The sequence below is a fragment of the Chelonus insularis genome, unplaced genomic scaffold, assembly GCF_013357705.1.
Source record: "Chelonus insularis isolate UGA/USDA-ARS -01 unplaced genomic scaffold, ASM1335770v1 contig_94_pilon, whole genome shotgun sequence".
Taxonomy (NCBI): domain Eukaryota; kingdom Metazoa; phylum Arthropoda; class Insecta; order Hymenoptera; family Braconidae; genus Chelonus; species Chelonus insularis.
Genome location: NW_023276783.1, coordinates 3231407 through 3245015, shown reverse-complemented (window position 1 = coordinate 3245015; position 13609 = coordinate 3231407). Strand labels below are relative to the sequence as shown.

The following is a 13609-nucleotide window of genomic DNA, read 5'->3' as shown; positions in this document are numbered from 1 at the left end:
ATAAATGTTAACTTCTCGTAAATGTATGGATTAAATATTATGTCTAGATTACGATGATAGAAAAAAAACGAAAAATATTTTGGACATGAGATTATTAGTTACATGTATCGAAGTGAGAAAAAAAACATGTCAACTTCTTAAGCAGCTTGTAAATTTATGTTGAGCAATAAGATTACGAAGACATAAGCTTTCGTTGATTACATGACTAACTAATTGCTTAAAATCAATACAACAATAAAAATACTTGAGATACTTTTTTATTTACGAACAATATGTTTCTTTTAACCTACTCTCTAAAAATAAATGAGTGAAAATCACTGAAAAACAGTGTATATTCACTTATTTACAGTTATAAAACTATCATTGTTTGAATTAGTGCTATTATTATCACTGCAAGCAATAAATATTCACTGATTTATTTTTAGAGAGTAACAACTGACAGTGTTGGAAGTTAGTTTCAAATTTTTCCATGATCCAAAGCAAATTATGTATTTTTGAATCCTTTTTTTGTCAGTTGAAATTGACTATTTTTTGTAAACAATTACAATAGTTTTTCAACTATTTTTATTCTGATATTTTTCATTTCCAAACTTCGATAAAGACTTCTAAAGAGCGTAATAAACTGATAAGCAGCGTCGAGTTTATAACAAAATCCATAAGTAATTGGTCAAGTAGTTGTAATAAGTGAACAGTCACATAGATAAAAATAGTTTTATTTCTTTTTCTGATTGTATAATGGACAAAACTGTGTAAAGAAAGATTTGAATCAATAGTCGAGGTATTTTATGTAAGTAAATCAATTTCTATCATACTTGATTACTATAATCAAGCAAAGAATCATGTCATGTCACTAATATTCAATAACTACAGACTCAAGAGTATATTTCATTGATTTAAATCATATATTACTTGATTTACTCAATTATTTTCTCATCAATATTATCACTCTATCAAAATACCAACTTGAATGAAATAAAAACCCAAAAAGATATCTCTGAAAAATAAAATTCTAACTCAACCTAGAATAAATAATGTCGCAATATTTTTTTTATTACTAAAAATTTAAATTTTTAAATTCCTCCAATATATTTACATACATTAAAAAATATGTCATATACAATTCAAACGTTTATTTATTTTCATAGACATTAAAAAAAATGTATAATTTCAAGTATGTACATCAAAAAGAATTTCTGAATTTCATTTCCAACAAACTACCGCAATTTAATTTTTTTCTTAGCTCAGATCGTCGACTACCCACATCACTTAAACCCTGTATGTTTGGGTATTTGATTGAGGATTTTTTTTCTTCTCATAAGGTAATAGGAGAGAACGAAATAGGCAACAGAGGAGTCTCCTGAAGTGTTACGACGACGAGGACGCTAACTTAATTTGTATGCGGGTACGCGACTCTGCCAGATGCGCGCTTAAGGCCAGACAGCCTTGCCAGCGCCTCTCATACATGTACGTGGAAGATATCTTTAAGCGGTGCTTAATCGCATTCCGGTGGGCCGTTGTCCACCACCGAGTTTGTTGCAAGAAGATGCTCTGAACTATGAGTGTCTGGTAATATTATTAAGATTAGCACACAATTACATGGTATTACACTAACGAAAGTGAGATAAGTTTAATTAAGTATAATGTAATAATAATTTTATGTAATTAATTGTAATGCTGTATGTTAACTTAACAATATATCGTTAAATGTGAAAGTAATGCAATGATGCATACATAATTAAAATTATCTTAATTACCTTAGATACTTAAGTATTCATTAGAAAATTTTCTCCAATTGCTTTCAAATTATTTTTAAGATTTGATGTTGAAAGAATATGCATGGGTAAAATTGTTCAGGTTTTTTTTCTGTTTTATTTAATTTACTACAAGAAGTTTACTCTTTCGACAATTTTAAATGGAACTTGAATAGTATTTTTAATAAAATATGCAAATGATTTTGCTCAGATGATAGAAAAACGTAATTTCAGACAGAGGAAGTTATAAAAAAAAGTCTATATTTAATCATATTTCAGAAATGAAATTTGATGCAAAATAGTTTGCAGAACCTTGCAATAAAATAATTATATAACTGCCTATTTTTACCATGTTTTCTAATCGTTAAAAAAAAAATTGGCTTTTCTACTTGATACCATATGCTACACAAAACTAAACTCATCATTTTATTTTAATTTTGGTTTAGTTTTGCATTAAACTTTGATTCCAGTGAGAAAAGTTTTCTGGATTTAATTGAGTTCCACATCTAATGAAACTCTGTGAACTTTTTTGATTAGATAGAACTCGAAAATCACATCTGGACGAGGTTTTCATTCCGAAATATTCAAAACCAATCATTCAAGGTAGACTTACATGAATATCAATATCAAAATGTATTTAACTTGGTCAATTTAAAAAAATTGTTACAATGGTATTACCACCACTTTTGTTAGCTACATCAAACAAAACTCTATGCCATTTCTATAGAGTTGTAAGAAAAATAAAGTATTAAAATATTTTATTACATTTGTGAATGATGTGGTAGAATGTAAAGATTTTGACAAGTTTGACAAATGGAAATTAGAAAACCATGCTTAGACCATAATAATAATTACTAAAAATGGACTTTTCACTGGTTTCATGTATGGAAGAAACAAATATGATGGAATTCTCATGACCGCTAACATGGCAAATGATAGATATCTTAAACCATTGGCAGATTTTCTGCAAGAGCAACTACAAGATTTGTTATTTTGTTAATCACAAATTACATTAATCCCACGTTTAAAAGCTCTTAATTTTAAAACAAACTTCTATAAACATTTTGTTATACCTTTTTTCCACTCTCCAGTTTTCTGGAGAGAAGGATTAGGTAAAAGTTCTCCGACTATGCAGGGTTATCATGGATACACTATACAGAAGATATTGAATTTACCCTGAAAGATAGTATAATAATTTTACCTTCCACTTCGTAAGAATTCTCATATTGCAGGGTAAATTTTACTATTTTTGTGCAGTGTACTATTGTTACTCTCTACAGCAGGGTAATATTTACTGAATTTCTCTCCTTGTTTAATGCCAATCATTCGAATAATTTGGTGGCAGAAAGGAAACTTTTCCACTGATCCAATCAACAATTAATGTCGGTATTAAATGTCAGTAAAAACATTCATTGATACACTGCAAATCGTAGTGTTTTAAAATAACACATGGTGACGTCGTTTTTAACACACTTCAATGTGTAAAACATGTGTTTGAAAATCAAGATTTGCAGTGAAGTACCAAATTTTAAAGCATGTAGAAACCTCTATTGAAAAAATCGATAACTGGTATCAAAAATAATTTCCTATTTACAATTTGATGTAATAAATTTTAGTGTAATTATTGTTAAATTCACCATTCATTTCATTCTAAGCATAAATTAATTATTCACTTACAGTGGCATGTGACTGATTGGCTAGAAATTCCGAGGATAAAGAAGAAATGCTGCAGCAAGTTGACTGAGGCAATTATCCCTTATATGACAGTGCAATAGGGGAATAGGGTAGCTGAGTATGGTCTTAAGAGCGCCAGTGAACGAGGAGGAGCGAAGAAAGCGCGGTAAAAACCGGCTCGTGACGATAAAGGACCCCCTACCGGTTCTATGCGCCAGGTACCTATACTTGAATCCTACCAAAGAAGTCAGCACTTTGCCGCCTCTCTTCGGACTCTTTCTAAAGACTATAGGGACGAGCCGACTGCGCGGCGCCCTTGCAAATACATAATCTGGATGAAATTATAGACGACAAGCTTCAAGGTATAGAAGTATAGGTAGGTAGAAACCAAAGGAAAGACGTAGAAGGAAACGAAAGAAGAAAAGAAGAAGAACCCGTGCGGTGTTGTCAGACAGCAAGGCTCGAGTCTTCTTAAAAAAAAACGACGAGGACGCGAGAGAGCTAAAAGAGAACCGTGAGAGGGGAATTCAAGAAAAGGAATCAGACAAGGAAAGAAACTATATACTGGGGGCAGTACCAGACTATCACGAGCTGAGAACACATATTCGCGATCATTATTCCACTTGCTTTACCAACATGAGGGCAAACTTCAAGGATAAATCTCTTTGCATAAGAAAAAATCAAACCCACACTCTACGTGATGCTGAGAGAAATATTTGGCTATGAAAAGTAAATCCAATTACTTGATGTTTATGCTTCAATTTTTTATTTATTTTTAATAGCTAACTTTTAGATGATTGATAATCTATTAGTTTTTTTAAAATTATTCTAAAACCTATCAAGTTTTAGATGAATTAAAATGATATTTAAATTAACTTTTTACGATATATTTATACAAAATGGATTTTCGAGTTTTTGAGGACTTCATTTCAATCGATACTTGGTTTGCTGTTAAATTTATCCTATTACATGGTGTTTGAAACTTTAAGGGTACTCGGGATATGTGTAGACTTCAATTAAATGTTAAAACAATGGTTGAAAGGAAAGTTTCTGGCGAGAATTTTTGATATTAAAAGCACAGAGAGTCTATTGATTTTCGAGAATCGTTAGAAATTCCAGGGAATCGCTTAGAAATAAATTCCTAAATAAAGATAAAATTAGCTACATTAAAAATATTCCTCTTTGCATCAAAACCTTTCAATAAATTAATGCATGATTGAATTAGGTTCATTATAAAAGGTTGTATAAATTTTTGATAAAATAATATTAAAAGAACTATTCTTTTCGAAAAATATTTCTTGTGATAATTCAACATTACAGAATGTCTTCAAACTTATTTTATCAAAGACTGTTGATATAAATTCGAAAGCTTTTTCAGAGTTTTCTCTATCACTTGGGGAGAATGCTGATAACAATTTTAGAATAATCTTTGAATAGTATGTTAATGATATTTGGTTGATATTTTTTCCGTAGCACAATGTTTATATCTCAATCTTTCGATATTTTAATTAAGAAAATATCATGAACGATTGAAAATAAATTCGGTTTGAAATTATGAATGAATTTACTAGCCAATGAAAAATTAAAAAATTGTCATTGAAAACTTATATACTATACATTATCTACAGAAAAATTCTTACCTTGTGAGTTTCTTCAACCTCCTCTTTACCAAAGTCTCGTCTTGGACTGAATTTGTTGAGATTTCGAGAGATATTTGATTGATAACCATTGTAACCCAAGACTTCTGCCGGAGGTTGATAGTCCCTATAACCCGTTGGAGATGGAGTTGTCATGGGTAGTTGATCTGCTGGTGTTAACATTGATTGTTGATCCTCTCCATCCATTTCAAATGTCTCATCTCCCGTTTCCATCGACTGAAACCCCAGAAACAATTTTGAAAATATATCACCAAACACTACAACTGAATAAAAACATAAATTCGAAATAATGTTTTAGTATTAAAGTATTAACACTAAGGTATAAAAATCGGGGGATTGTGGGAAACGTTTGGGGAACGAAATTTTTTGTTTTTAATTTATGAGGCCTATGTAGACAATGAACAGATCAATGAATTTGTGAGAGTGAAATCTATTTATTGCACTAGTAAAAATCATAATTGGAGCATAATTTAGGCTAAAATTGAAGCAAGTTCCCGTTTTACCCCATTTTAGGAGAGAAATAATTGATTTTTCATATGTTTGACCTGATTCCGCATTTCTAGGCGTTAAGACGAAGAGAATGAGTGGTCAAACTTGAAAATCGGACAACTTTGATTTTGCGACCCCAAAAAATGGCAAGTGGTACCCCTTTCCATTTTTTTAGGCCAAAAAATAAAAGTACTCCGATTTTCAAGTTTGACGACTCATTCTCTTCGTCTCAATGCGTAGAAATGCGGAATCGGGGCACAGCCCGGAAAAACTTACTATAACACTCTCAAACAGGGGTAAAACTGGATACACATTAAAAACCACCATCCCCTTGACTTTAAACCCTAATAACTCATGAATGGACGGTCCAATAATTGTTTTTAGGGACGATTTAAAACCCTCAGAATCTAAGCTAAATATGCATATTCATAAAAAATGTTAAAAAAATTTCATTCACCCTTAAAATCGCCAAAATATTTAAAAAAATTACATATTTTGGGGAGTTTGCCAACTATTTTGGCAATTTTGAGGGTGAAATAAATTTTCTAAACGTGTTTCATGGATATGTATCTTTAGCTTAGATTCTGAAGTTTCTAAGCATCCCTTAAAAATTATTATTAAATGACTCAGATAAGAGTTATAGAGGTCTAAAGTTAAAGTAAAGCCAAAAAATCATCTACTCTTCGACTTCGGATCCTTATAATTTGTGAATAAATTATCAGAAAACGATTTTTAAGGGATGCTTGGAAACTTCAGAATCTAAGCTAAAGATACATATCCATGAAACACGTTTAGAAAATTTATTTCACCCTCAAAATTGCCAAAATAGTTGGCAAACTCCCCAAAATATGTAATTTTTTTAAATATTTTGGCGATTTTAAGGGTGAATGAAATTTTTTTAACATTTTTTATGAATATGCATATTTAGCTTAGATTCTGAGGGTTTTAAATCGTCCCTAAAAACAATTATTGGACCGTCCATTCATGAGTTATTAGGGTTTAAAGTCAAGGGGATGGTGGTTTTTAATGTGTATCCAGTTTTACCCCTTATTAAGGGGGTTGGAATGTATTTTTCCGGGCTGTACCCCGATTCCGCATTCCTGCGCATTGAGACGAAGAGAATGAGCCCTCAATCATCAAAATCGAAGAACTTTTATTTTTTGGCTGAAAAAAATGGAAAGGGGTACTACTTGCCATTTTTTGGGGTCGCAAAATAAAAGTTGTCCGATTTTCAAGTTTGACCACTCATTCTCTTCGTCTTAACGCCTAGAAATGCGGAATCAGGTCAAACATATGAAAAATCAATTATTTCTCTCCTAAAATGGGGTAAAACGGGAACTTGCTTCAATTTTAGCCGAAATTATGCTCTAATTACGATTTTTACTAGTGCAATAAATAGATTTCACTCTCACAAATTCATTGATCTGTTCATTGTCTACATAGGCCTCATAAATTAAAAACAAAAAATTTCGTTCCCCAAACGTTTCCCACAATCCCCCGATTTTTATACCTTAGTGTTAATACTTTAATACTAAAACATTATTCGAATTTATATTTCAAAAATTTATATAAAATATTTAAAAAAATTTAATTTTAAACCAATAAAATGCTAAACGTTTAGGATTTAAAAAACTTTCATTGCGTTCAGTCTTCCACCTGTCTATAACTGTATGTTTCATATTTAAAATTCTAAAGTAGTGTAAATATGTGAGGCAATTGAGTTGATGTAAGAGTCGTTAAAAAGAGTTGATTAAATCCGGAAGTAATATAGCTTGACGCAAAAAGTATCTATACATATAGCAGTACATCGGGAATACAAGATGTATGAGAACTAACTTAAAGACTTAGACACGAAGTTTCTTACTGGTTATAGCATAAGTAAGATCAGTGCACTTGTTTTATTCTTTAACTCTCTTCCTTCTTTCTCCACGGAAGATTATATCGAATTTCTTCAACATCTCCGCACTTTGAGACTTGAAACCTGGTTTTAGAGATCTTCCAGCACCACCGTAAATCATGCATACATGATTATCACACCTAAGACGTTTCGATTTACGGAAAATCTAGGTTTTATGATGAAACATTATGTATATAAGTGTTAACATGTGTAAAATAAATTTTATAACTATGTCATGCGGTTTTATGGAAAATTTATTACTTCCATGTATATTCGTGTTAGATGCATTCAAAGTGTTTAGATAAATAAAATAATACAAATGACTGCTCTATATTTTATTAAAACTTGCTTTTCCGTCTTCTTGAAAGTACTTCCTTTAAAATTTAAATAAAAAAGCAGTTAATTCTTTTTCATCTACTAATTTTTCATTTTGGAGCATTGTTAGATTTATGAATATGTTTGATAGCTAAAGTGAAATTAATTAATGGATCATTCCTAATCTATATTGTCAGTGAAATATTGCTAAGCTGTAGTGATATTCATCACCATTATCAAGGAAGGAGCAATCATGTTCCAATGTCTAATTCAGTTACAAATTATAAAATGATATTAAGTTTTAAAATTTCTTCCTGAACTATTAAAATGTCAACTTTTGGTAAATATCACAATTTCAATGATTGATTAGTTGATTCACTACAGGAATTAATTATAAGATTCAGTTTTTCTTTCAAGTAATTAAAAACAAGAAGTTAATTCCTTTTAATCTTCTCTTACGGGAACCATTTGAATTCATTATTCTGATGAAAACTTCTAGTTATTTATAAATCCAGTTAGATTAGAGTAAAATGAAATTATGTTATCCTTTTTTGAGTAACATTGCAAGTAAATACTAGTAATTGATATTCCGCTTTTTCTTTAATTAAACTCTAGGATAAAAAATGCCACGACAATTCGAAGTCAAAAAATATATAATCCACTGATCAATAAAAAATGAAACTGTAAACTAGTCAATTCTTTGAAGAAATCCATCTGAATAGCTTGAACCTAGAATCAAAGAAATCAATGTAGAGAAAAGTGTATTACAACAAGAAAAGTGTGAAAAGTTATTAAGAATTGAATAGTATGATTTTTTACTTCTCTCTTCTTTTTACAGTGTTCGTGTAGAAAATTAATAAATATGTCTTTTTATCGACTCTATCAAAAACGATATGAGAGAATAAAAAAAACTACTAGCTTTCTTTCATTTCTAGATATATACCATAAACATTTAATTTTCCGTATCTACAGCTGTTGAATGCTTTTATATAAAAAGCAGCAAGTCCATGATATGTGTGAGAAAATGAAAAGAAAAAATTCTATAAAATGTGACTTTAAAACTTGAAAATTAATTTATTCTTTACTTTGATAAATTACACTTTGTTCAAGCAACAATTCTTCACAACATTTGTTATTAATTATTAATGAAAGTAAAAAAATACTGTGATTCTATTTGAACATAAATTCAAGGAATAGAATGAAATCAAATAAATAAACGATTTTTATTTCAATTTCATTATGATATACTCATTGAGATTCTTACTTATTTGTGAACAAAATTAAACCGTTTTACTCATTAATTAAGATTGGAGTATTGTTTAAAAATTAAATTTTGTTTTCTCAAAATAATTCCCTGACATATTTTTACATAACTTGGAAGTTGATCAGTAAATTGAAGATTCTAAATCAGAAGATCTAGTTAGTTGATTTGACAACAAAAGTGCTCAAATGAACTATTTTATGTCTTATCATTATGTTATATATAATGATGTAAAATGACTTAGAAAATAATTTTTTATCCACAATTTTTATTTATGACCAAAACAATATTGGAATCAAACCAATAATTTGAAAATATTTTGATTTGTTTTAATAATTCAGTTCAAATTATGGAATTTATAGTTCTATAGCAATAAAATAATGAAACACTCCACTTGACAAGCAATGCATTACAAAGGTGTCGAGAATCATAACTTAATTGTATGATATTAAATAAATTTATTACTGTTTACTTCGACCACCATACCGTAAATATCCATTGTGATGAATTTTAATGGCCGGAAAAGTGATGGATGCATTGAAATATCTACAGTATACTTGTCTAGAGCAGATACAAATCATGTTGTCCTTATTTCTAGCGTTGATGCCTGTGAACATCAACTGAAATCCTCTGGGAAACGATTGATCTTTATTCCTTGCGGGTGTAGATCGATTGCGAGAAAACTCGTCTGAAGTGTCCAAGACTCAAGTTGGCATTTGGAATACTTGCTTCACCGGTTCTCTGCATTTTAGTATCGCAGCTCAACATAAATCACTACTTCCGCAAAAAGTGGTGACAAAAAAGGTTCAGTTATTTTATGAAAGTACATTTCTTATCGTTATTTTTTAATAAATGCAAGCTGGTAATTATTTCTTGTTCGATTACGAGTGCAATTGAAAAATGAAAAAGTATCGAGCAGAGAGAGAATTGTAGAAGGGGTGGGGCCACCCTTGTATTCTCTATACAGCTTAACGGGGCGGTCTGAAGGGAGAAATGAAATGGAGGGCGGCAGCGTGGCGGATTTGAGCTACTGAAAGTCGTCGACAGGAAAGTCATTCAAGAGTTCCTCAATCTTTCTCTTTCTTCCTCTAGTTTAATCTCTTTCCCCTTCTTGTCATCACTTTTACTTCTTTGACTTCACTTGTTCAGCTAAAATGAAAGTGAAAGTACTTCAAGATTTTCTTCATTAACATTAAAAAAATTCTCTCTTGAGGTTCATTTAATGTCAATCTCTCTGAAACGTAAAGCTGATTGGAATATTTATTAGTTTGTTTTTTTTTTTTTAATATTTATGGTTTGATCTATACTTCTTTTGCTTTTATAAATTGCATTTGATATGCTCTTGTTTTTTCATATTTCAATAAATGTAGATGTAATTATATTCGCATAATGCTACCAAGAATTATAAAAAATAAAAATAATTTCAATTCAATTGACAATATGAAATATGCCATTGATAAATTTCAATTTTTATCTCCCTTGAATAAATTTAATTTAAAAGAGATCTCAAGTTTGTATAGAAGCATCTTTACAAACTGTATTGTAAAATATTAATTTTCTTAAATTATTTATGCCAATAAAGACATAAAATACCAGTATTATTTTTCTATACATCAAAAATTGGTATTGACTGTTTTATAGATCTTGTAATAAATTATTCATTCTTCCTAACATGCACAAATTCATTTAATTAAATTAATTTATTATTGAAAACCAATTCAAAACTTTGGTAAAATTAATTAAGACAATACTAAATTACTTGAACTTCTTATTTGTTTTTCTCAATAATTCATGCTTGAGAAATTGTTTTCTTCTTTCATTGCATCAAACAGTGTTTGAATTAAATTAATAATAAATAAAGAATGAATGTACCGAGTCCATGGATGCAGAAATAATAACACAAGATCTCATTAATAACAATCAGTTTATCGTTAAGTTTCTTCATAAAATTTAAAAACAAAATGAGTTTCTGTTGATTATTTGAGTTTAATCGTGACTAAAAAATAATTATATTAGAATGTTTAGTTATAAATATTGTCGTTAATTTTCATGTATCGATTTTGATTTGCAAGTAGAATTAAAATAATTAATAAATCAAATTTCTAATACATATATCAAAAGTAAGAGAATAATTGTTCAGTCTCAAGATTCTTGATACACAATTTTTAATGATACTTCAATTACTTATTGATTTACTCTTCAAGTTTCTATTATTCTTCAAAGTTAATCCTGCTGAGGTTTTGAAAGAATTCTTCTCATTTTTATCCCAGAAAAGTACCTTAAAAAAATATTATCCTCAGGAAAAAATAGAATCAAGAAGTAAAGAGTGATCTTTTGCTTGTAATTTAAAAATGCCATTATTGACAAATTCATTTCCAACTTGGGATAATTCAGCACGTACTTTCTTAATTAGCTTTTCAGAAGATCAATTATTCCATAAAATCGTTACAATTGAAATGGAGCATTAAAACTAAAATTAAAATATTTGGTGTGAAAATATTTTGGTTCGATGACATATGTAGGTAATTTTTTAAATTTTAGCTAAACAATTAAAAGTAGATAAGAGCAAAGATTGAGATAAAACAAGCTGCTTTATCAACTTTTGAATAAAACATGCCCAATCGAAAGTGTTTTTAATCTTTTATCCATCATTTAGTCGTAACTGCCTATCTATTGGTTAGTTTTCTCTAGTATATCCATTCTAACGGTAGTAAACTCAATTGATCTCAACAGTTGAATTTTATGGATCAACAATTACATGGTCAATGTAGCACAAATCAATCAACTTCACTGACAACCAATAGCATCTCGCTAATCAATTTATAGACAATGTGCAATAATAATAAATAACACTTTAGAAAATGGTATTTTGCAAAAAGGTAGAAAGTGATTCACTTTCTTATTTTTTCAACATTTCTTTATCTTTGACAAAAATCTAACTGACTTAATAAAAATTAAATTTTCTACAAAGCAAAGTTTGTAGTCTACAGCTTTCATGCTAGACAGAATGATAGTGATATGATGAAATCGAGAACATAAACATGAAGAAAATTAAAAGGTAACATTTAAATTCCAGCCACTGTTAATATAAAAGTAAAATTCATTTCCGGAAAATTCTTTTTGATATTTTTTAAACTGGAAATTACTCTTCTCAAAGTCAATTCCACTTTGATGCTAGATAATTTTTAGAAGAAGTGATTAACTTGCTACTGGTTAAATAGAATTAAAAAAAAAAGATAAACTATAAAGCATGTGCATAAAATATTATGCACCTAAAAAATTAATAATGGATCAAACAAGCAAAACACGAAGATATTCATGTGTATTTACATATGGATGAAATTATTTATTTATCTATTAATTTATTAATAGCTAGCAAATCTATGTTAAATAAACATTCATTAATATTCATAGACAGTATTACTATGAATGTCTGTAATATAATCTCATACAAATTCATTGTCAAAATTAATTACTTGTTGATTCATTGAATTCGTCCTTAATTATATTTGAATGATCCACTCATTAAGTAACATTTTTAATGGCATATTTTTACATGAATAATAAAATAATATAACCCGAAATTTTATTTAATATTTCTAACCCTTTTTTGAATTGAATCATAACACCTTGATGCTTTAATCAAATTCATTAACCAATTCTCTTCTAATAAATTATTTACCAATTGATAAATTCAGTGATTCATAATGAAGTCAATCATACTGGAAATAACAATATACATTTATTGCCTAATAATTAAAAGTATAAAGAAACAATGTATTCGGCTAATTTTTCCCATGACACATGATCTACATATCTATCCATAACACACAGCAGCACCGATAATAAATGTCAATTGCCAAGCAATGAACGGTATTGAATGGTTCTCATCTGACTCTCGAAAACACTATCACGCTGGCTAGAGAATCGAGTGGAATCTATCGATCATTCTATACACTTGATACTGTACTACAACGAATCGAGTATCACGTTTATGAACATCAGAAACGTTCACAAACACCATCGATATTCCCAGGCCCCGTGGTATCTAGGATTATTGGCATTTCCGGACGACATACGTACACTCGAGGTAAATTCAAAAGGGACAAAGGCTAGCCGAGCCGTGAATATTGAAGAAAAAAGTCGATGCAACGTTGCTACAATGACAAAAAAATCTAAAAAAAAAAAAGTACCAAAGAGAAAGACAACTCCTGCAATGGGGTAACTTGAAGAAATATGTATGCCGCAGTTTGAATACTCCAAGAGTTACAAGTGATCTCTCGTTACCCATTAATTTTGTCCTTCAGTATTTTATTCAGGGTTTTTTTTAAATTTATTTTTAATCCACAAATTTTATTTATCTATTGACGTTTTTTTTTTTTCAAAGCTCAACAGTCATAGCCAATGATTAATAAAAACTTTTTTTTTACAGTATAAAGCATCTATCAGTGCACTTCTGTTCTTCTGACTTAGGCCTAATCGTAAAGAGACATCAATTGGTTTTCTTTGACATATAAAAAAACTGATCGTCATAGCAATAAAAACAATAAGGTTTTTTTAACAA

At 29.5% G+C, this 13609-nt stretch overlaps 1 protein-coding gene across 6 annotated transcripts in view; it reads right to left on the bottom strand.

Moving 5' to 3' along the window:
* Positions 1-13609, bottom strand: part of Rab26 (RAS oncogene family member Rab26) — a 164452-nt gene that overhangs the window by 43215 nt on the left and 107628 nt on the right. For all 6 annotated transcript variants that reach the window (XM_035092595.1, XM_035092594.1, XM_035092593.1 and 3 more), the window contains one exon: positions 5066-5299. In XM_035092595.1, coding sequence (XP_034948486.1) covers positions 5066-5299 — 234 coding nt within the window. The remainder of the gene's footprint in view (positions 1-5065; positions 5300-13609) is intronic.